General features: G+C 37.9%; 1 protein-coding gene across 1 annotated transcript in view; it reads left to right on the top strand.

The window, feature by feature from the left end:
- LOC139468768 (cytochrome c oxidase assembly protein ctaG-like) overlaps positions 1 to 23,589 on the top strand; it is a 152,871-nt gene extending 129,282 nt beyond the window's left edge. The window contains exons 6-7 of the mRNA XM_071250903.1: positions 22,098 to 22,270; positions 23,177 to 23,589. Coding sequence (XP_071107004.1) covers positions 22,098 to 22,244 — 147 coding nt within the window. The 3' untranslated portion in view covers positions 22,245 to 22,270; positions 23,177 to 23,589. The remainder of the gene's footprint in view (positions 1 to 22,097; positions 22,271 to 23,176) is intronic.
- Positions 23,590 to 23,808: the final 219 nt, after the last annotated feature.

The following is a 23,808-nucleotide window of genomic DNA, read 5'->3' as shown; positions in this document are numbered from 1 at the left end:
GAATTTGTATGCACGCTATTTCAAATGTACTGATAGTAAGGCTTATTTCCCTATATTTTTCATTGTTCCTTTATTTGTTTTCCATCAGCACATGATTAATACAATTTTTTGTACCACAAACCTTTCATTTGTTCTCTTGTAAGATTTTTTGTCTGAGCCAGATAAGCCTTACCCACTTGAAGTGACATGATTACTGGGTATATGGACAACAGACACATCGCCTGATGAAACTGCTTGCCACACAACAAATATTTCTGATCATGGCCACCTACTGTGACAGACTACCAGTATTCCTTCTAGGCCAACATTTAATCAAAGCCATATTGGAATAAGCCTAAATATATTTAGAAATGAAACTATTTTTTTGCAGTGGTTTCTCTGAATTTTATGGTTGAAGAAAATTGATGCAGCCATGAACACACTGTGTAAACGTGTGGAGTGAGTGAGTGAGTGAGTGAGTGAGTGAGTGAGTCATTATATGTCAGGTTCCATGACCCAGACTTGACTTGTGGAACATGATCAGGTTAGATCCTAAAGGAAGGTTGTGACACAATGAATATGATCATGAATAAAGTGAATTATTATAATTTGTTATAAAGATGTATTTAGAAATGAGTTCTTTGTCTACATTATAATAGACTTTATGAAAAGGGAAATATCAGCTTCAAATATTTATTAATTTTGTTTTTAAACAAACATCATAATGGCACTTAGACCAATTTCACTTCACTGTTGCACAGATAGCTAATGACAAATTGAACAGAAACAAATGACATTGTTTCAGTCCCGCATAAACCATACACTTTTTTATCACACTTGTAATCTAGACTTGCTACAGTTAAACCCAGGAAGTTGAATACAATAGGAAAGCACATCTGTCTTTCTCCAGACTCCGTGATCTCTTTATCACACTTGTAATCTAGACTTGCTACAGTCTAAGACATAAAGTTGCTGCAATTAGAGGAAATACACCTGGCTTACTCAAGACTCCAAGATCTGGTTATCACATGTGTAATCTAGACTGGCGACAATCCAAGACATAAAGTTGCTTCAATAAGAGGAAATTTATTTGAGTCTTTCTCCCGATTTTAATATCCATTTAGCACTCATGTAATCTAGACTTGTTACAGTCAGAGAGTTCATGAGGCTCCCTCCAGACTCTCTCAGACAGTAGACAGGAAGGCCCAGCTTACAAGAGACTGGCTGCTTCGGACCCATGTGTATATATATATAGGGACTCAACACCATCAATAATATATCAGGCTGGAGATAGCTCTAATCAAGTTTCAGTACCAGGAATGGCTGTCTATGAATAAAGCATGCATGTACACAGGGACTGGTACCAGTGGTTCTGTGTCACGGATTACATCCGATACTGAAAGACATACATGCTTGTTTACAGTTTAACACAGAGATCGTACGCTGGTAAACAAGGCAAGTTTGTTCCCGCTCTCACTTGTTTGTACTTTTTAAAACACACATAGAAGTATCTGATTGATTGCGACCTGAGAGAATCACCAAACATTGTCTGTCTTCCAGAGTTCCTGTGCTTATCATCGCAAGATCCCAGTACCCAATGCTTGTCTTAAATCAATTTGGGGAATAGCTGGTGCCATATACTGTGATCGGTGATCACCGTGTGCGGACATGGGTTACAGTAGTTCCCTGACACTCTTTTGCTTGTTGTAAGAAGTGACACAGGACCGGTGGACAGGATCTTTGACTCGTTTGAATGTCATCATATTCCGACTGTTGAATGCTGCTTATGATATCAACCACTGGTTTGTTTAGGCCAGATCTGATAAGCTATAGGCCATCATGATACAGCTGGAATGTTGCTTATTAGGTTGTTAAAAAACTGACAAACTGACGGATTATCAAGGAAGATCAACTCTTAGCATGACTTGGCTGTAACCTATTCACACACACAGAGAGTGGGGCACAGGTGAAGAGATGTCTGAGCTGCAGTTTGCTGTGCAGAGTTGCATCCTTTGGACATGCCAGATACGTTTTTGGTTGATTTGGTTTGTTGGTTTGTTGGTTTGTTGTTATATTCCAGCTATATGACGGCGGTCTGTAAATAATCAAGCCTGGGCCAGACAATCCAGTGATTAATATCATGAGCATCGATCCAAGCAATTGGGATCGATGACCTGCATCAACCAAGTCAGCGAGCCTGACCACCCGAGACCCGTTAGACGCCTTTTACGCTAGGCATAGTCAAATTTTACGGCAAGCATGGGTTGCTGAAGACCTATTCTACCTTTTTTGGTTGATGACAAAAGTGATGATTGAGAGGATTTACTTAATATTTTGATGGGAGCATGGATGGCCAAAACCTATGAACGAGGGTTTGTACTGATTATGTTTTTAGGTTTGTCAGCACCACACCCGTGTTCATGGGTTTAATTAAAGTGGTTACACTACTCTGACCTACAGAGATATGATCTTTGGTCTGTCAGCAAAATATCTGGTTTTTTTTGGACATACCAAAGTAGTAAATGCCACACTGTGATGTATTGAAAGTGAAATGTTGTTGAAAGCTGTATGTAGCCCAGTGGCTTGTTCTCACATTGGAATCATTGATTTATCCGTGGAGTGCTTGTATCTTTTCTCCGATATGTAAATGATAGATGAGCTGACCTCTGTAGGAGGAAATACACCATGGAGCTGCCAGTTGTCCTCCTTGCAGGGTGACTGAGATAAGGTGACATTTAGTTATACAGAAGAAACAAACAAAACCCATGGAAAGCTCACATGTCACTGTGCTAAAATGTAAACTTTATTGTGATTTATTTCAAATATTATAATCAGAAAACTTGACTATATTCCGATTATAGTCTCATTCTAGTACTGCAACTAAAGGCAGGCTAAGACTGTCAAGAGTCTGACTCTAGTGTTATTGTAGTGCTGCAACTAAAGGCAGGCTAAGAATGTGAAGAGTCTGACTATAGTGTTATTGTAGTGCTACAGTGAAAGCCAGGCTGTGACTGTCAAGAGTCTAATTATAGTCTCATTGTAGTGTTGCAACTAAAGCAAAGTGAAGACTGACATGAGTCTGACTCTAGTGTTATTGTAGTGCTATAACTTAAGCAAGGCTGAGACTGTGAAGAGTCTGACTACAGTGTTAGTGTAGTGCTGCAACTAAAGCAAGACTGAGACTGATATGAGTCTGACTATAATACCATTATAGTGCTACAATGAAAGCAGTGCTAAGACTTATGTCAGTATGACTCTAGTGCTATTGTTGTGCTATAACTTAAGCAAGGCTGAGACAATCGTGAGTCTGACTATAGTGTTATTGTAGTGCTACAGTGAAAGCCAGGCTAAGACTGTCAAGAGTCTAATTATAGTCTCATTGTAGTGTCACAACTAAAGCAAGGTGAAGACTGACATGAGTCTGACTCTAGTGTTATTGTAGTGCCATAACTTAAGCAAGGCTGAGACAGTCATGAGTCTGACTATAGTGTTATTGTAGTAACGTCGCAACTAAAGCAAGGCTGAGACTGTCATGAGTCTCACTGTAGTACCATTATAGTGCTACAATGAAAGCAGTGCTAAGACTCATGTCAGTCTGACTCTAGTGCTATTGCTGTGCTATAACTTAAGCAAGGCTGAGACAATCGTGAGTCCGACTATAGTGTTATTGTAGTGCTATAACTTAAGCAAGGCTGAGACAGTCATGAGTCTGACTATTATAGTGTTATTGTAGTAACGTCGCAACTTAAGCAAGGCTGAGACTGTCATGAGTCTCACTTTAGTGCTATTATAGTGCCTCGAAGGTCATCTGAAGAAAGCCAACTATTTCAGTAGTCTATCTGATGCATCAAACAAGCTGTATCCTAAATTGTATTGAAATCACTACCAACATATTCCAATTATCAGCTTGCAGCGAGCCAAGGTGATCTGTCACGGTGCCTGTACTTTACCACCTCCTATGTGACAAAGTAACATGTTGGAACCAAATGACATGCGATAATAATTATATTTATCACAATCATTGTACTCCATGGTGGCACAATAATAAACAGGGGGAAGTAATTATATGATGTTCCCCTGGCAGCTCATGATGTAGCATGGTTGGATCTACCTTATAACTAATTCAGATGTGAATTGACCCATTAGTCTCCCCATGCCTAACATGGACAGGACAGAGAAGTGAACTTAATCAACAGCCTGCAGCGGTTTTGTCTTCCTCTCTACATTTAAGGTCTAGGGAATCAATTTTCGACTTTCATACTGGCTCAGTGCCATTGTAATGTCTGTGATAGGTTCAGATTGTAGTTGCTGGCTCAATGTCACTGATATCTGTGATGGGTTCAGATTGTAGTTGCTGGCTCAATGTCACTGATATCTGTGATGGGTCAGATTGTAGTTGCTGGCTCAATGTCACTGATGTCTGTGATGGGTTCAGATTGTAGTTGCTGGCTCAATGTCACTGATATCTGTGCTGGGTTCAGATTGTAGTTGCTGGCTCAATGTCACTGATATCTGTGATGGGTCAGATTGTAGTTGCTGGCTCAATGTCACTGAAGTCTGTGATGGGTTCAGATTGTAGTTGCTGGCTGAATGTCACTGATATCTGTGATGGGTTCAGATTGTAGTTGCTGGCTCAATGTCACTGAAATCTGTGCTGGGTTCAGATTGTAGTTGCTGGCTCAATGTCACTGAAGTCTGTGATGGGTTCAGATTGTAGTTGCTGGCTCAATGTCACCGATATCTGTGATGGGTTCAGATTGTAGTTGCTGGCTCAATGTCACCAATATCTGTGATGGGTTCAGATTGTAGTTGCTGGCTGAATGTCACTGATATCTGATGGGTTCAGATTGTAGTTGCTGGCTGAATATCACTGATGTCTGTGATGGGTTCAGATTGTAGTTGCTGGCTGAATGTCACTGATATTTGTGATGGGTTCAGATTGTAGTTGCTGGCTGAATGTCACTAATGTCTGTGATGGGTTCAGATTGTAGTTGCTGGCTCAATGTCACTGATATCTGTGATGGGTTCAGATTGTAGTTGCTGGCTGAATGTCACTGATGTCTGTGATGGGTTCAGATTGTAGTTGCTGGCTGAATGTCACTGATGTCTGTGATGGGTTCAGATTGTAGTTGCTGGCTGAATGTCACTGATATCTGTGATGGGTTCAGATTGTAGTTGCTGGCTGAATGTCACTGATATCTGTGATGGGTTCAGATTGTAGTTGCTGGCTGAATGTCACTGATGTCTGTGATGGGTTCAGATTGTAGTTGCTGGCTGAATGTCACTGATATCTGTGATGGGTTCAGATTGTAGTTGCTGGCTCAATGTCACTGATATCTGTGATGGGTTCAGATTGTAGTTGCTGGCTCAATGTCACTGATATCTGTGATGGGTTCAGATTGGTGGCTGGCTAGAACAGGAAGCTGTAGTCCTGCACCATGACCGTGGAATATATTTATTTTATGAAAAAATAATAATCTAGAAATGCATACAAAAGCAAGTCTAGCCAGCTCAAGCTAGCTCTATTCCTGAAATCAGCATAGGGAATTTTTTTATTTTTAGAGTCAAGAAGGATATTGTGTAATATAAGATTTCAGAGACTAAATGTTAGTCTAAGGAAGCTGGTACTCGTGTTGTTTATTCAGTAATGTACTGTGGATGATGATGGTTCAATGATGTCAGACAATTTATCTTCTCCACCAGTTACAAACAATTATGACAGTTTAACATATATCAACACCAGCCCAGTGAGGACTGTCTGACTTGCTCTTACATTTGCAATTTAAGAAAAACTTAGTCAGTTCTTACTGGTTACTTACTTACTCACTGTTAATCAAATGATACTCAAATGATAATACAGTTACAAGCTGAAGTTCGGGGGTGGTGTGACGCCAGTAGCTGAAGAATGCTAAATGTCTGGTTCTCTTTCCACACTGGTGCTACGTGTGAAGCCTTTTCTTTGTGTCCCATGATATTGTTAAAATGGCATAACTCCATTTTTATTTACTCTGACTAATTACAATTATCGTTCATATGAATTATACAGTGTAACAGTTGAGTCTATCATTATGGAGGGTCTACATGTGGCCTTGTCATCTTATGTTGGTAGCTGTTACTGTTCCATTGCCAACATCTCTGTATATGTGACATATTCTTTAAAGTATTAACACCCAAATCCACTTGGGAAAAGGTTGGAGTTAAATCTGTAAGACCTCTGAGATGACCTAATGTCTTTATGAGGGTTTATTTTTTTCATTTCAGGAATGATAAGAATCTTTGCAAATGGGCTTCCTTCTGCTCTCCATTTTAAAAAAAATGTTTTCCCTGATGTGAAAACCATGTACTGTCAATGTGTCTCACATTACACACACAGCCACGGAGGAAACACTATTAAAACAGGAACATATGTGTGGAAGGACATTCCAATTACAGGAGTTCTGCATGACCTTGACCTCAAATGACCCGATTAATTTGCTTTTTAAAAGAACTGCCTGCATCTGATATCTTGGGGCAGGCAAGACATGGGTTATTATGCACTCTTTACTAGGCTGTGATTGTCATGATTACTTGGTTTAAGAGTCTGGCATAATTACAAGGGATTATAAATCTAAATTACATCATCGTCCTTCCAACTGGCAACATTAGTGGTATCAGGCTGTTTAATGAGAGTAATGTAGACACTATGGCTCTCCAAGCAGCAAATGTATTATTTGATCGATATTTTATTAATCAAACTGATTGTAAATACATTATTTTTTCTCTTTCTGGCATAACAGTTCTGACTGGGTAATTCGGATTTTTTTTTGCAATGAGTGTCTTAACTTGTCATTGTGATTGTAAATTTTACGTCATCAGTAGAACTAGAATTATTGTAGGATGCCTGCTGTAATATTTTGTAATCACTGGGCAACTTCAACTGTCTTGTATGGGAATGGTCTAACGATATATTTTAAATCATTCTGTTGCAGAACTGAAGTGATGTAGCAGGTAATATTAGACTACAGGTTAAATTGTCAAAGATGTGTCATTATATCAGGAACAAAAAATGTTGATGTTTTCTCACATAGATGATCTTTTTATACATATGTGGTGAACCTCATCTAAAGTGCTGCAATTCCCTTGGCAGAGTTGTGTCCATTACAATTTGGGGTTCAAGTCCAAATTTTGCGATAATGATGTTTCGAGGTTTCTCAGTGCAATGGAAGTAAACAAAGGCGTCAACATCTTAAACCTGCATCACTTCTGGCTGTCCTCCCACATCACTCTGGACACCCTGTGATATAACAATATACCAGCCAGGCCGAGACAACACACAAAAAGATTTTAGGAAGTTAAATACCATGGATTATACTTCTTATACAAATTTCTGTAGTAAAGTGTGAATGTGGCGCTGTAAGACACCCTCTTTTTTTTCCCCTTTCCTTCCTTGTTTTAATACTCTGTAGACAAGTGAATATCCTACACATATTGTTTCCTATTTCATGAAGTACGTAGTCATTTTCTAACATAAACTTGGAAGCCCTGATAATAATAAACCTAATAATAATTCAAATAAATAAATAAATAAATAAATAAATAAATAAATAAAATATAAAAATAAATAAATAAATAAATAAATAAAATATAAAAATAAATAAATAAATAAATAAATAAATAAATAAATAAATAAATAAATAAATAAATAAATAAATAAATAAATAAATAAATAAATAAATAAATAAATAAATAAATAAATAAATAAATAAATAAATAAATAAATAAATAAATAATGATGATGATGATAATAATGGTTAAGAAATATTAATATTTACAATTACCCGGTACTTCAATTTCTCCTGTAAGAGCAAGAAATAGGTGAGACAAATACATAATTAGATTTGGTTATGTTTTCTCCTTTTTAATGCAACAGAAAAGAATAACCTCAGATCGCCTTACTCATCATTCGAGTCCGTTGACATTGAGGCGTGGTGCAAATTGACACTTTGTTTTATTGGTAAGGTATTTGATAGGTTTATATACACTCCTGGCATGATTGAGTAAAATAAGAGTAAAATCATAGAAGTCTTCAATTCTGTTACAGTCTCCACATGGTCAAATATTATTTGTCTCTCAGTGACAACATTTCAAATTCGTTCAAGGCCAACTCCAGCGTGTATGATAAGGAAATAGTCACTTTACTGACTGGTCATGAGGGGAGAATGCTGTCCCCTTGACATAGGTTGATTGATAAGGTCGGAACTGAGTTATGCTGTTTTCAATGTCTCCTTACAATCTAGATAGGTAGTAGTTGATGAATGTGGTCATCCACATCATTAAATCATTATATTGCCAAGAGTACATTGTGTTTATATGTGTACATGCCAAACCAAATAGTCCTCTTCTTTTAAAATACTCGTCACGATATGGCTGAAATATTGCTGATGTGACGTTAAATATTAACTCACTCACTCACACAATTCTTTTACAATATATTCCTATAGGAAGTAAAAGATGTAACAAGCTGTTTGAATTGATTTTAGGTTAATTTCCTGAAAAAAAATAACTATAATTATATGAAAGTATTGGGTCTTCTTTAACTTCTTTTGAGTAGAATTCTACAAAAGGGAGTTAAATATGTTTAACTTTTGTAAAATGTCAGCAGTGATATTAATGTACTTGAAATCTGAAATTGTTCTTCCAGTACAAATGAATTTGGACTTAAAAAGCCTTTCATGTTCAAGTGTTTGCACAGCAAGGATATTTTGTTCCATGACACCATTAGACTTTGGATACATTGTAACTAATTGCCTCCACAGATTAGGCTTGCTAAAATAAATGTCTTGTTTCTGGTAAGCTTACTGCTCCTTAAATTGTCCCTGTCCCCTTATTCACAATAAGATATATAAGCTTGACAAAAACTGTCACAACACGACTGTGAACTTATTTTCATTGAGCAAGACTATTACAAACAGGTATATGGAAAGTTTTCAGTGTCCAAGCATCACAAGATGACCTACTGCATCAGTGTAGTGGAGGTTGATCTTCTTTCCATTTAGCTGCCGGTTTCTTCAGTCGCTCCAGCCTCCAGTTCAGATCTCGGTAGACTTACATCTGATGTGGTGGTGCTGCTCCAGAGAAAAACTGCATCTTGTTAGTTTTCCACACTCCACCCCACACACCCCACCCCACACACTCCACCCCACACACCCCACATACCACCCCACATACCACCCCACCCCACACATCCCACATACCACCCCACACCACACACTCCACCCCACCCCACCCCACACATACCGCCCCACATCACACACTCCACCCCACCCCAAATACCACCCCACACTCCACGCCACACACCACCTCACACTCCACGCCACACCACACACTCCACCCCACACACCACCACACACACCACCCCACATACCACCCCACACCACACACTCCACCCCACACACCACCACACACACCACCACACATACCACCACACACCACACACTCCACCCAAAACACCCCACATACCACCCCACACTCCACGCCACACACAACACACCACACACTCCACCCCACTCTCCATAAGTCTGAAATCAAGAAATATTAGTTTAAATTCTAAGTTCTAGATTATATAAATTATAAGAACAAGTCGTCACTTTATACAAATATATATACAATACAAATCCATGGACTTTTCTTTCAGTACAGCCTTGGAGGAAGGCTTGTATGACCAAGAGAGCTCATAAGCTAAGGGATAAATATTCTATTAATTTGGTCACTCTTTGCACCTCAGCACAATGGCTTCAAGTTTATTTAGAAAGTTTATGAATTCATATATGATGGGATGACATTTTTTATTTAAGAACTGTTCCCCTCATTATAGACAATTATTTTCCACATTTTTTCCAAGGAATGACATGTCTTGAGTCATGTGAATCAAGACTCTTTTTTTTAACTGGCCTTATCAAGGGCAGGATGTTTGTAAGTGTGTATGGAGGTCTAATGTTCATAAATTAGCTCTCATGTCTCCACACATCATATTGGACAGAAACACTGACATTGTGATTGATCTGTTAATTGTTCTGATGATCCTAGGCAGGACACAACATGAGAGTGTGTCAAACAGGAAAACCTTGCTTCATGTGGTGACCCTTGATAATGTTATGAATGTGACTGAAATATTAAAGTGGGATAGTGTCATGAATCGTACAAGGAAATGTTATCAAATTTGACAATGGAATGATTGCAAGCGAAAAGTCATTAGCATCTTAAATGAACACTGGGTTACCTCACTGTGTAATGTGGTAGCTGGTCACACTAAGGCATTCATAAGTTCTATCCTCAAGATGAGTTTCCCTTTAGATATAGATATAGCTTCTCGTACACACCCTGAATCAAAATTCTCCAAACAATCCCATACAAGTATAGATTACTTCAGGATCTGAAAATGAAGACACTTTCTTGTCTGCTTTCTATTATATATATATGTAAGACAATTTAATAATGCAAAATTTTACACTGTTTTCAGTTCAGTTAGCCTATCAGAAGGTATAAAACCCCAATCACTGTTTCATAAGTTTGGGGAATGGGGTGTCGGGGTAGCCAGGTGGTATGCTCATCAAGATGAAGACTTGGGCATAAAACTCTTCTCACTCACTCACTCTTGGTATTTTGTGATCATGTTTGTTTGTTGTTTTTGTTGGTACATGCAAACTGGGATGGTGAACAAGTGTTGTCTGGAACGGAAATACCATTATATTTGTTTGTTTGTTTGTTGTTTAACGCCGCGCTCAGCAATATTCCAGCTATATGATGGTGGTCTGTAAATAATTGTGTCTGGACCAAACAATCCAGTGATTGGTATCATGAGCATTAATTCACACAATTAGGATACGATGACATGCATCAGCCAAGTCAGCGAGCCTGACCACCTGATCCCGTTAGTCGCCTCTTACAAGCATGTGATTTTTTCACATTATCTGCCCACGGCTTTCCTGAACATCTGTAAACATCTACACTGACCTGTGTCACTGTGGGCTTTCCTGAACATCTGTACACGTCTACACTGACCTGTGTCACTGTGGGCTTTCCTGCACATCTGTACACGTCTACACTGACCTGTGTCACTGTGGGCTTTCCTGCCACATCTGTACACATCTACATTGACCTGTGTCACTGTGGGCTTTCCTGCACGTCTGTACACATCTACATTGACCTGTGTCACTGTGGGCTTTCCTGCCACATCTGTACACATCTACATTGACCTGTGTCACTGTGGGCTTTCCTGCCACATCTGTACACGTCTACACTGACCTGTGTCACTGTGGGCTTTCCTGCCACATCTGTACACATCTACATTGACCTGTGTCACTGTGGGCTTTTCTGCACATCTGTACACATCTACACTGACCTGTGTCACTGTGGGCTTTCCTGAACATCTACACTGACCTGTGTCACTGTGGGCTTTCCTGCCACATCTGTACACATCTACATTGACCTGTGTCACTGTGGGCTTTCCTGCACATCTGTACACATCTACATTGACCTGTGTCACTGTGGGCTTTCCTGCACATCTACACTGACCTGTGTCACTGTGGGCTTTCCTGCCACATCTGTACACATCTACATTGACCTGTGTCACTGTGGGCTTTCCTGCACATCTGTACACATCTACATTGACCTGTGTCACTGTGGGCTTTCCTGCACATCTGTACACATCTACACTGACCTGTGTCACTGTGGGCTTTCCTGCACATCTGTACACATCTACATTGACCTGTGTCACTGTGGGCTTTCCTGCACATCTACACTGACCTGTGTCACTGTGGGCTTTCCTGCACATCTGTACACATCTACACTGACCTGTGTCACTGTGGGCTTTCCTTCACATCTGTACACATCTACACTGACCTGTGTCACTGTGGGCTTTCCTGCACATCAGGGGTCCGGAAACCGTCATATGCGCCGGACATGTCCGATTGGGAATCTCAAATGTCCGGTCTAAAATATTGCTTACCGGACATTTAAATTTTTCTGTCCGAACATTTTAAAAAGTATTGTCACATCTGTACACATCTACACTGACCTGTGTCACTGTGGGCTTTCCTGCACATCTGTACACATCTACACTGACCTGTGTCACTGTGGGCTTTCCTTCACATCTGTACACATCTACACTGACCTGTGTCACTGTGGGCTTTCCTGCACATCTGTACACATCTACACTGACCTGTGTCACTGTGGGCTTTTCTGCACATCTGTACACATCTACACTGACCTGTGTCACTGTGGGCTTTCCTGAACATCTACATTGACCTGTGTCACTGTGGGCTTTCCTTCACATCTGTACACATCTACACTGACCTGTGTCACTGTGGGCTTTCCTGCCACATTAACCTATGCACCATGATTATAATGGACAAACAGTGAGTGAGTGAGTTGGGTTTAACGCCGCTTTGAACAGTATTACAGTTATGTCACCATGTGTACACTAACTGTGGGAGGAAAGTCCAAAGTCTTGCAGGTCCCAGACGTTTACCACTTTGGTGAAACTCACGTGCAGGGGTATGGTGCTGACAAACCCAGAAAATAACCAGTATTCAAACCAAGTTCATAGGTTTCTGGCTTGCCCACTGAGGGATGCAAGTTTGGACAGCGAATTGTGGCACCTTAGACACCGTTGCCCCAGAAATACAGTTGAAAGCAACATAGTTTTGGCGGTTGAATGTAGATTTTATTTTTATACATAGCATTGCCTGACAGCTACTTGTTGAAAACATTTCAGCCCTGTCGATTTAGTCATCATGCCACATCAGGTCATTGATTGAATGCGTGTTATATGTTATGTGACCAGAGGTTAGAAACCATTAACCTGCTGGAGTACCCTTCAACATTGTGTGACATTGTCAGAGTATTAACTTTACAGCACTTAAACTGGCATTAGCTGGCAATCTAAACAGCTTTCATCATGTATTGTAGGACTGGTGTTATTTACAGTCAACATTGTAATCAATACCATTCTAAGAGGTAAAACATGCTATTATCAAACATATTGATTGCATTAAGGAGAGGTAATTCACTAGGCTGTGTTGCAAACAGGGTGTTATATGCTTGTGCAGAAAGTAATTTCTTTAATAATTTCCTGTTGTGGTGAATTACTGGTGATTTAGACTTTTTAACAGTTTTAACTTCAATTAGTTGGATATTAGGAAAAGAAAATTCACAGTTCAACAACCATGTTAAATGGTAATGACAGTTTGTTTGGATGTCGTTTGAATTACATAACATGCTATTCATTTTATATAGCAGGCCATTGTATCAAGGGGACAAAACTTCAAATGAATCTTAGTTAACATGCTATAATTTGAATATGCTTTAATTAATCCCGCATCACATTCCAAGGTCTACAACACAATATCTTGTATGTGAATGGGCAGTTCTGGATGGAGAAAAATGCCTGCACTATACCATGGGCATTTTTCACCCTGTCAGTGGAATCTTGAAAGGAACGACAGAGTTTCTGTTAGCTTTGGTTTCACTTCTCCTCCACCAAACATTAACAAAACTGCCCATAAAGTGTTGTACAATGAAGTTGAAAGCAATGACTGGCTAAGAAAACCTATATCTTTCATTTTCATTAAGTCAATGATCACTCAATATTTGCCAGATTTTGATAGAGAGTCTAAGTTCTGTAATGGGAATAAAAGATCTGTGTTTAATAATACAGAAGGGCTGGCTTCCCAACGGGTAAAGTTCTGCAGGTACACGTCTCCTACGCTTGTTTGAGATCAGGGTGGTGGCCTCGTTGTTGATCTTCCTGCAAATGTCCCTGGTTTGTTTCTCAACATGGTTACAATGTGTGAATCCTGGCTGGAATGTTGTTAAAATGTATAAAACCTTCCTCACTCATAATGAAATGGGGCCCAGTCTTCTAAGGCGCCACGATTCACTGTGCAGAGTTGCACCCCCTGGTCATGCCAAAAACCTACGATTGGCTTTCCTCCCACATTAAGCTGACACGCCGTGATATAACTGGAACACTGTTAAGAGCAGCGTTCAACCCAACTCACTCACTCACTCATAATGAATTGCCAGTGTATCACACCAACAGGACACTAATGTTCATGAGATCATGAGAGTGGTATGTGGTAATGAATTCCCAATGGACACAATGCTTCATGATCAGGTATATCACGTATGCATCATCATAACAATGGACATCAACTTGATTGATATAGCTTATAGAATATGTGATAACTGGAAATATACAACGATAGATCTTATGAAATACTTGATAATAAGAAATACACAGCTTATGTCTTCATAACAACCTCTATTGTTCATGAAGAAATGATTAATGGACCGGCCCTGTTTACATATAACATCACAGGTTTAGATAATAACAACCTTTGTCGTTATATTATTTTGATTTACAGTCTATTCTTTGAAACATTTGTCAAGATGTCATAAAAGTATACCAGTGATTGTTATTGTGATGGAACTGTCTACAATTTGAAACATTGCTGTGACTTGAGAGGTTTCAAATGAATGATACATCAAGGAAAAAACACATTATATTTTATATTACTGCTGATACATATATGTGGTATTATGGTGTATTATAGAAACTACTAGTATTTCAACTTTGTTCTTTCTGCTTTATCTAACATTCTTTGGAGAAAATAGATCTCTCTTCAAATACTTTTTATATGGCAGTTGTGTAAATCATATTTGCTCATATGAGAATACACTCCTTAAGCCAATATTTTTTTTCAATACTTGGATCCCATAAACATTCCCTGTAGAAATTCCAAGGCAAAAACAGATTCCTGGTACTTTATGCTTGTCAAAAGTTTGGTTGGTAGGTTTATATGTTGCTGAACGCTGCACTCAGCAATATTATATGACGACAGTCTGTAAATAATCGAGTCTGGAACAGACAATCCAGTGATCGACATCATGAGCATCGATCCACGCAGTTGGAATACAATGACATGCATCAACTAAGTCAGGGAGCCTGACCACTCGATCTTGTTTGTCGCCTCTTATGACAAGCATAGTCGCCTTTTATGGCAAGCATGGTTTTGCTGAAGACCTATTCTACCCCGAATCTTCATGGTTCACTTGTCATAAGAAGTAAATATTGCTAAGTACTGGTATTTACAGGCCATCGATAGATGTGCAATATTGCTGAGTACTGGTATTTACAGGCCATCGATAGAGGTGCAATATTGCTGAGTACTGGTATTTACAGGCCATCGATAGAGGTGCAATATTGCTGAGTACTGGTATTTACAGGCCATCGATAGAGGTGCAATATTGCTGAGTACTGGTATTTACAGGCCATCGACAGAGGTGCAATATTGCTGAGTACTGGTATTTACAGGCCATCGACAGAGGTGCAGTATTGCTGAGTACTGGTATTTACAGGCCATCGGGAGGGGTGCAGTATTGCTGAGTACCGATATTTACAGGCCATCGACAGAGGTGCAGTATTGCTGAGTACCGATATTTACAGGCCTAGGTCTGCCTTGTCCAGACTCCATTATTTTCAGATTGCCGTAGCATTGTTTGAATAATTGCTGACAGTGATATAAATCAACACCCACCAACTCACTACACATCAACCTGTTTACCAACTAGCTGTTACGTCTCAAGGACAGGTGAATGTTGTAAGAATGGGAAAAATGTCATCTATTTTCTGGTTTTTTTGATTGACAGATCTATGATCAAAGTAATAAAATGGGCAATCAAGACATATATATATATATACAGCTACTCTAAGTATCCCTCACCCATTGCTATATTTCATTTGAGGGCTCTTTAACTGTCAAAGTATGCAATAAACAAAAATCAGCACAGCTTTCAGTTTATGATTTTGCATATACTTGTATGTGCAGTTAATAACATTGCATATACTTGTATGTGCACTTAATGACAATGCATATCTGTGTATGAACACTAAATGACATTGCATATGTGTGTATGAACACTAAATGACATTGTATATGTGTGTATGAACACTTAATAACATTGCATATCTGTGTATGAACACTTTATAAAATTGCATATCTGTGTATGAACACTTTATAACATTACATATCTGTGTATGAATGCTTTATAACATTGCATATGTGTGTATGAACACTTTATAACATTGCATATCTGTGTATGAACACTTAATAACATTGCATATCTGTGTATGAACATTTAATGACATTGCATAGCTGTGTATGAACACTTAATAACATTGCATATCTGTGTATGAACACTTCATAACATTGCATATCTATGTATGAACACTTTGTAACATTACATATGTGTGTATGAACGCTTTATAACATTGCATATTTGTGTATGAACACTTAATGACATTGCATATGTGTGTATGAACACTAAAATAACATTGCATATCTGTGTATGAACACTAAATGACATTGCATATGTGTGTATGAACACTAAATGACATTGCATATGTGTGTATGAACACTTAATAACATTGCATATCTGTGTATGAACACTTTATAAAATTGCATATCTGTGTATGAATGCTTTATAACATTGCATATCTTTGTATGAATGCTTTATAACATTACATATCTGTGTATGAACACTGTATAACATTACATATCTGTGTATGAACACTTAATGACATTGCATATCTGTATATGAACACTTTATAACATTACATATCTGTGTATGAACGCTTTATAACTTTGCATATATTTGTATGAACACTTAATGACATTGCATATGTGTGTATGAACACTAAATGACATTGTATATGTGTGTATGAACACTTAATAACATTGCATATCTGTGTATGAACACTTTATAAAATTGCATATCTGTGTATGAACACTTTATAACATTACATATCTGTGTATGAATGCTTTATAACATTGCATATGTGTGTATGAACACTTTATAACATTGCATATCTGTGTATGAACACTTAATAACATTGCATATCTGTGTATGAACATTTAATGACATTGCATAGCTGTGTATGAACACTTAATAACATTGCATATCTGTGTATGAACACTTCATAACATTGCATATCTATGTATGAACACTTTGTAACATTACATATGTGTGTATGAACGCTTTATAACATTGCATATTTGTGTATGAACACTTAATGACATTGCATATGTGTGTATGAACACTAAAATAACATTGCATATCTGTGTATGAACACTAAATGACATTGCATATGTGTGTATGAACACTAAATGACATTGCATATGTGTGTATGAACACTTAATAACATTGCATATCTGTGTATGAACACTTTATAAAATTGCATATCTGTGTATGAATGCTTTATAACATTGCATATCTGTGTATGAATGCTTTATAACATTACATATCTGTGTATGAACACTGTATAACATTACATATCTGTGTATGAACACTTAATGACATTGCATATCTGTATATGAACACTTTATAACATTACATATCTGTGTATGAACGCTTTATAACTTTGCATATATTTGTATGAACACTTAATGACATTGCATATGTGTGTATGAACACTTAATGACATTGCATATGTGTGTATGAACACTAAAATAACATTGCATATCTGTGTATGAACACTTTGTGACATTGCATACTATAACATTGCATATATGTGTGAAAACTATAACATGCATTTACATCTATAGTACACTTCATAACATTGCACTTACTGGTGTGTTCAGTTCATAACAGTGTATATATATATTTTTTCATTTAGTAATTGTGATTACATGTGTACTTGTATGTACCGTGTTTTTATATTGCATACACTTGCATGTACAGTTAATGTGCTATGATATACTTTTATGTACAGTTTTTAACATTGCATACACTTGCATGTATAGTTTATATGATTCGATATACTTTTATGTGCAGTTTTTAACATTGCATACACTTGTCCATGATAAAACTACTCGTCATTTTCACATGCCCACAATGTCTATCAGTGTACATAGCTGTCACCGGGTTTATGACAATGGTCTACAGAAACATGAGCAAGCGCCTGCTTGTTGCATGATGTGATGTAACATTATCTCAGTGATTGACACATCAGGATGTAAATCTACTATTTGCTTAGATAACAGAGCAGCAACACAAAAGCCCTGTTTATTGCGGCATGTAATTAATCTCGTACACATACTTATGCAATATTAATCAAGATTAGCTTTCTTTGTATATTTCATACTTAGCAGGAGCCTCACAACTCTTGTTAGGTGATATATTAAAACATCAGGTGTTAATCCAGGATAAACAGAGATCATGTGATGTATGTCTAAGCCAGATATCAGTCAGTTTATGATCAGGTGATTATTAAGATCCTGTGTGATGTAAGAATGGTGTACATGAGGGTTGTATCAAATGGTGTGGTAATGTTATGAATAGCCAACAATTGTTACGATGCCACTTAGCTGGTTGATTTAGCACCCTAGTTATTGGAGTTATGGGATGTTGACAGAGTACAAGTAGTAAGTTTTTAAGTATGAAAAATATATAATCGGTTTGAGTCAGTTGTCAGTGGAGTGTCATGCTCTTTTAGCTTTGGGCGAAAAAAATTTCAGTCTGTAACTTTAACTCATTTTATTAAATACTTATTTTCTTTTTATTGTTACAGTTGTGTATGTGTTCACATGTTTGAGGGTAGAACGTCACTTCAATGTCAGTTGGGCCATACAGCTATCAATATCTAAAGTGAAAGACTACTTTGTGATATAAGCTGAAATAGTTCTGGTTTGACATAGAGTTCACCATTCAGAAGATTTAACTATACAAATAGAAAGGAACTGTACCGTATCGAACTCGCAGGAATAAAATTTCCAATATCCACTTTCTCTTCACGCCATATCGCCTCATGGCCAACATTTGATGTTAAGTGATGAGGTTAATGTTCATGTCAACTTCTTCCATATTATATTGATGCTCAATGCAAAATGCCTATAAGAAGCTCTAAACGTCAATGATTTCAAAAATACAATTTGAAAAATTGTGATATGATATTTGTAAAGATGTTTCTGTAAAGTGAATGCGAGAAATGGCTTATTCAAATACAAAGTTTATTTGAATTTTTTAAACGGTTATGAATTGGTTTAAACAGTGTTAAAATTTAAAGCGTGTCCTGTGTTTCTGGGGTCGTTAAGGTTAGCTGCAACATACTACTCAAAATAAGTGAGGGACCACCTGATTCTTTCATATGGCATGACAGATTACCTATAATAAACTAAATGAATCACTTTTTTTCAGTGGTATGTATCATAATCTAAGGACCCCTACATTTTTAATATTAGGGTAATGACAAGGATCCTTGGTGTTACATGCTTAATCTTAAACACTGGTTAACTCCTAAATCTTCCATTAAAAGTTTTCCGATCCAAGCATACTGAGGGGGCACGGGTGGCCCAGTCGTCTAAGGCGCCGCGATTCGCTGTGCAGAGTTGCGTCCCTTGGGCACGCCAGAATCCTATGATTGTGGGTTCAAATCCCAGTACGGCCCGATTATGTTTCTAGGTCTGTCAGCACCATACCCGTGCTCGTGGGTTTCACCGAAGTGGTAAACGTCTGAGACCTGCATCACTTTGGTCTTTCCTCCAACATTAAGCTGACACGCCGTGATATAACTGGAATACTGTGAAAAGCAGTGTAAAACCCAACTCACTCACTCACCCAAGCATGAATTTCCTTACAAACACTTACTTTTTTATGCAAATTCTGTGAGTGGCGGGTGCTACCGGGAGGGCCGGACATGCTTACTCTTTTTGTGAACACCTGGTGTCATCACTGATTTTCAGTGATCCATTCATAGAGTTTTCACCACTATTTTGCCTTCTGTGCCCAATGGAATCCGTTTCGTCGATTAATCAAGACTGATTTCATTTAATATTTACAGAGAATTTGCGTTTGATCAGTAAACAGAGATCTGTAAGGACTGTATGTTAGCTGAAATGGCTACATTGGGTTATAACGCACAGTATACTATGTTCATAACGAACTGACAGATATAACATACTGATTTTGTCCTTGGCATTTGCTGTCTATATTCTGTATATGTGCTTATTATGAACTAAAATTAGTGGTCCCTTTGAGTTCGTCATAACCGTAGTTTACTGTACTATAAAGTTGTTGAAATTTTTCATGGCTGTATGCAAGCAGCTCTAAATTAAATGGGTAATGGTAATGTAGTGGGTAGTTTAGGTCAATCTATAGCAGCCAAGATTAATGACTGTAGCTAGTTGAACAATGCCACCAAGTAATGGGGTAATTATCTACTTAGGAACTACTCATGTACAGCCCACTACTTTGTGATTAGTGGTGCAACTATACAATCAGATTTCGAAATCATTTAACAATGTCCTTATTCACATTTTCCTCAAACTAATACATGCTGATCTGACATTTAAAACGGCTTGATGCATAGTGTGTTGTTTATTAATCATGTACAAATCATTTCCAAAGTGTCATATTTGATTTGCTGTTGATAGATTCTAATTAATCTGCATGCCCTTGACATTTACTGGCTGCCTCACACAACAATGATGCTGTCCTTGTTAGAAGCTGAACGGGCCTAATAGGAGTGTTTCGTATGTCTTTATTATCCATAGGGTGAAAAAAACATACAATAATTAGTCACACATGCTGCAGACATGTATCTGCATTAAAGTTTTCACACACCCAAAGCACTGTTGACATGTCACATATCTTATGTTTAGCTCATCTGACTGAAAGTCAAGTGAGCTTATGTCATGGACTATTTGACAGGTGTCCATCGTCAGTTGTACGGCGAAACATCTTCTCCTCAGAAACCATTTGACCAATGAAGCTGAATCTTCACACAGCTGTTCTTGTTCCTACCGATGGTGACATCCCAATTTGTTCCAGAGGTTCAAATCCATGGCAGCCATATTGAAAAACTCTGTGGTCATTACTCAGCCTTTTTTGTTACAAATTCATTGCAATTCGGGACATGTGTAGTTAGTAGTGGGGCTCGACAGGTGTTAGATTTTTCACGATATTTCAAATGTTGATCTTAATTTGACCTTTGTTCAATGACCATGAATTTAAATTTTCTCAAAATGTATTTCCTTGCACTGTAAATATAAGTTTCTCAGAAGCCACTTGACCAATGAAACTGAATCTAATTTTCAATATGGCTGCCATGGTTTTGACCTCTGGAACAAAACCATCTATCTTTGTTGACTATTTAAAATTGCTGACTCCATGTCCAGGTGATCTTCAGTGTCGTTGCACTAAATATGTTAAATGTGAGTCAGGATTCACCTTATGTTTACACTTACTGTTCAAGGCGACTGTATACTTAACTGTCTATGTATGTTATCACATGAAGCATGACTTGTTTGGTAGGACTATGCATATGGTGTGTTTCATCAAGTACCAGTGAAAAAAAGACAAGGGTCCACAAAGCAGTTGTGTTAGTCTGAATGTGCTCAGGCTGTTTGTTGGTAGTGAGGTGGCAGGGGATGAAAATTTAATAATTTACTTATCATGGCCTAAAAAACCTATATGGGGCAAACATGTCATAATAAGTTCACAGACCAATATGCACCATTGGCATATTCCAAACATTGGCAGTAACAGAACAACTTGAGTTTGTTTGTTTGTTTGTTTGTTTGTTGTTTAACGCCACACTCAGCAATATTCCAGCTATATGACGGCGGTCTGTAAATAATCAAGTCTGGACCAGACAATCCAGTGATTGACAGCATGAGCATCGATCCACGCATATGGGATCGATGACATGTATCAACCAAGTCAGCGAGCCTGACCCTCCGCAAGTATGGGTTGAGGGCTTCCAAACTACATTATGAATCCTGGCATACATTGGACCGTTTCTTGAATGCCCAATTTAAGCAACATCATGTTTTGCTTTTCATCCAATTCTTTTTACTGGTATTTTATAGGATATCACACCAGTGAAGATCCGGGGTACAATAGGTCTACAGCAACCCATGCTTGCCGTAAAAGGCTACTATAGCTGGAATATTGCTGAGTGCGGCGTTAAACAACAAACAAATTAAAAGATATCAACTTAAACTGGTTAGAGCCTGTAGTATAAAGAACAACAACATGACTTCCCTATCAACACGTTCACTTTGGTTTTTCTATTCCAGGTGGACATGCCAGTGTTTTTCTACATCGACCCTGAGTATGCTGAAGATGCCAAATTGGAGACGATAGACACAATCACATTATCTTACACCTTCTTCGAGGCCAAGGAGGGGCTGCAGCTTCCCCTGCCAGGCTATGCCACATCATAGGATAGGTGCTGTCCCTCATTTCAAAGGTAGTCATCAAGTGCTACTGAAAAGCTTCCAGACCTTAACTTTCACATGACCTTCTTAACTGAACACCCTAACTATTTAGCTATACCAATGTTTTTTACCTATTGTGTAACACAGGGCCCATGTATCAGATTATCACGAAGCAAGTATTTAGCACACCACTGTGCACCATGCCCCTACTCAGCTGAACAGATTTCACTACATAATATCATGCCCCGATTGATTGGCTACATCTAATTTTGTATACAGTTAACTTTAATTCATGAAGTAAAAGGGCACAGATATTCCCTATTGCCAAATAGATAAACATAACGAGAGCTTTGTCCTTCTGTGATTGTGCCTGGTGACACACATTGTAAGTTTTATTCTTCATCTGAGAAACTAATGGTCTCTGTAAACCCTTAAAGAATCTTTGGACAGGTACATCTAAAGTGTGAACTTGTGTCCCATCTTGGTTGACAAAACTGTTTCCCACATTTTCAAACACAAGTCTAAACAACAATACAAATCTTGTTGACAATAACATAATCTCATCAACAAGAACACAAGTCTATTATCAATATTAACACAAGTCTATTCAGCATGACACAAGTCTAATCAACATAGCACAGATCTGTACTACAATGATACAGGTCTATTATCAATATTAACGAAAGTCTATTCAACATGACACAAATCTTTTCTATTCAACAAAAATACAAGTACATTCAACATGACACAAATCCAATCCAATCAACAAATAAATATCTGGATAATGTTTCTTTTCTTTGTCAAGTATTGATCTTTCAACTTTTATCAATGATATCCTCATACAAATTATCACAAAAGAAGTAGATTTCTTTTGTTATTTCAAAAGTAAAAACAACATCTTCCCTTGCTTCATCATGGACCTTTCTTTGTCATTTCAGATGAAGTTCTACATGACATGAATGAGGGTGTCAGAGATTCTTCAACTCTTAAGTAAGGTCCCAGGCTATTTCCAGCCAACCATCAGTAATCTTAATTTGACAAACTGCCATGTAACATGTACACACAAATGTTTCCTGGGATAAATCAACATTTGGCAATACTCATGATAATAAGTATAAGTATAAACATTCATGTTAATGTCAGATAAGACAATCTGAGCTACATGAAGAGCAGTCACAGTTCTATACAACACAGATTGGTGAAGTAGACATGACCGGAGGATAGGTTAGATGATGCCAGTTTTTTGGAAGGTATCTTTTTGTACATACTGGATATAAGACAAATAAACTGCATGTTTGTTTATTGTGATGTGAGAGTAAGGTCAATATTGGGAGAAATAAAAGTACTGTATAGCTGCAGATCTTGTTTCAACTTTTTTTTGTAAAACCGTGACAACTTACTCGAGTATACAGACACACTCTCAGTGACATGGTGAGAGAATCAAGGACATCCTGCACATGGAAATAGTGTAATCTGTAATCTACCGTATTTGACGTATAAAGCATATTTGGCACAAAAAGTGCCATAAGAATATAGAAATAATAAACCTAAAGCTTGAAGCATTTACCTG

This window comes from Haliotis cracherodii, unplaced genomic scaffold (genome assembly GCF_022045235.1).
Source record: "Haliotis cracherodii isolate W230 unplaced genomic scaffold, xgHalCrac1.p SCAF_2, whole genome shotgun sequence".
In the NCBI taxonomy this organism is placed as follows: domain Eukaryota; kingdom Metazoa; phylum Mollusca; class Gastropoda; order Lepetellida; family Haliotidae; genus Haliotis; species Haliotis cracherodii.
Note: the sequence above shows the minus strand (reverse complement) of the source record. Positions and strands in the feature narration are given on the sequence as shown.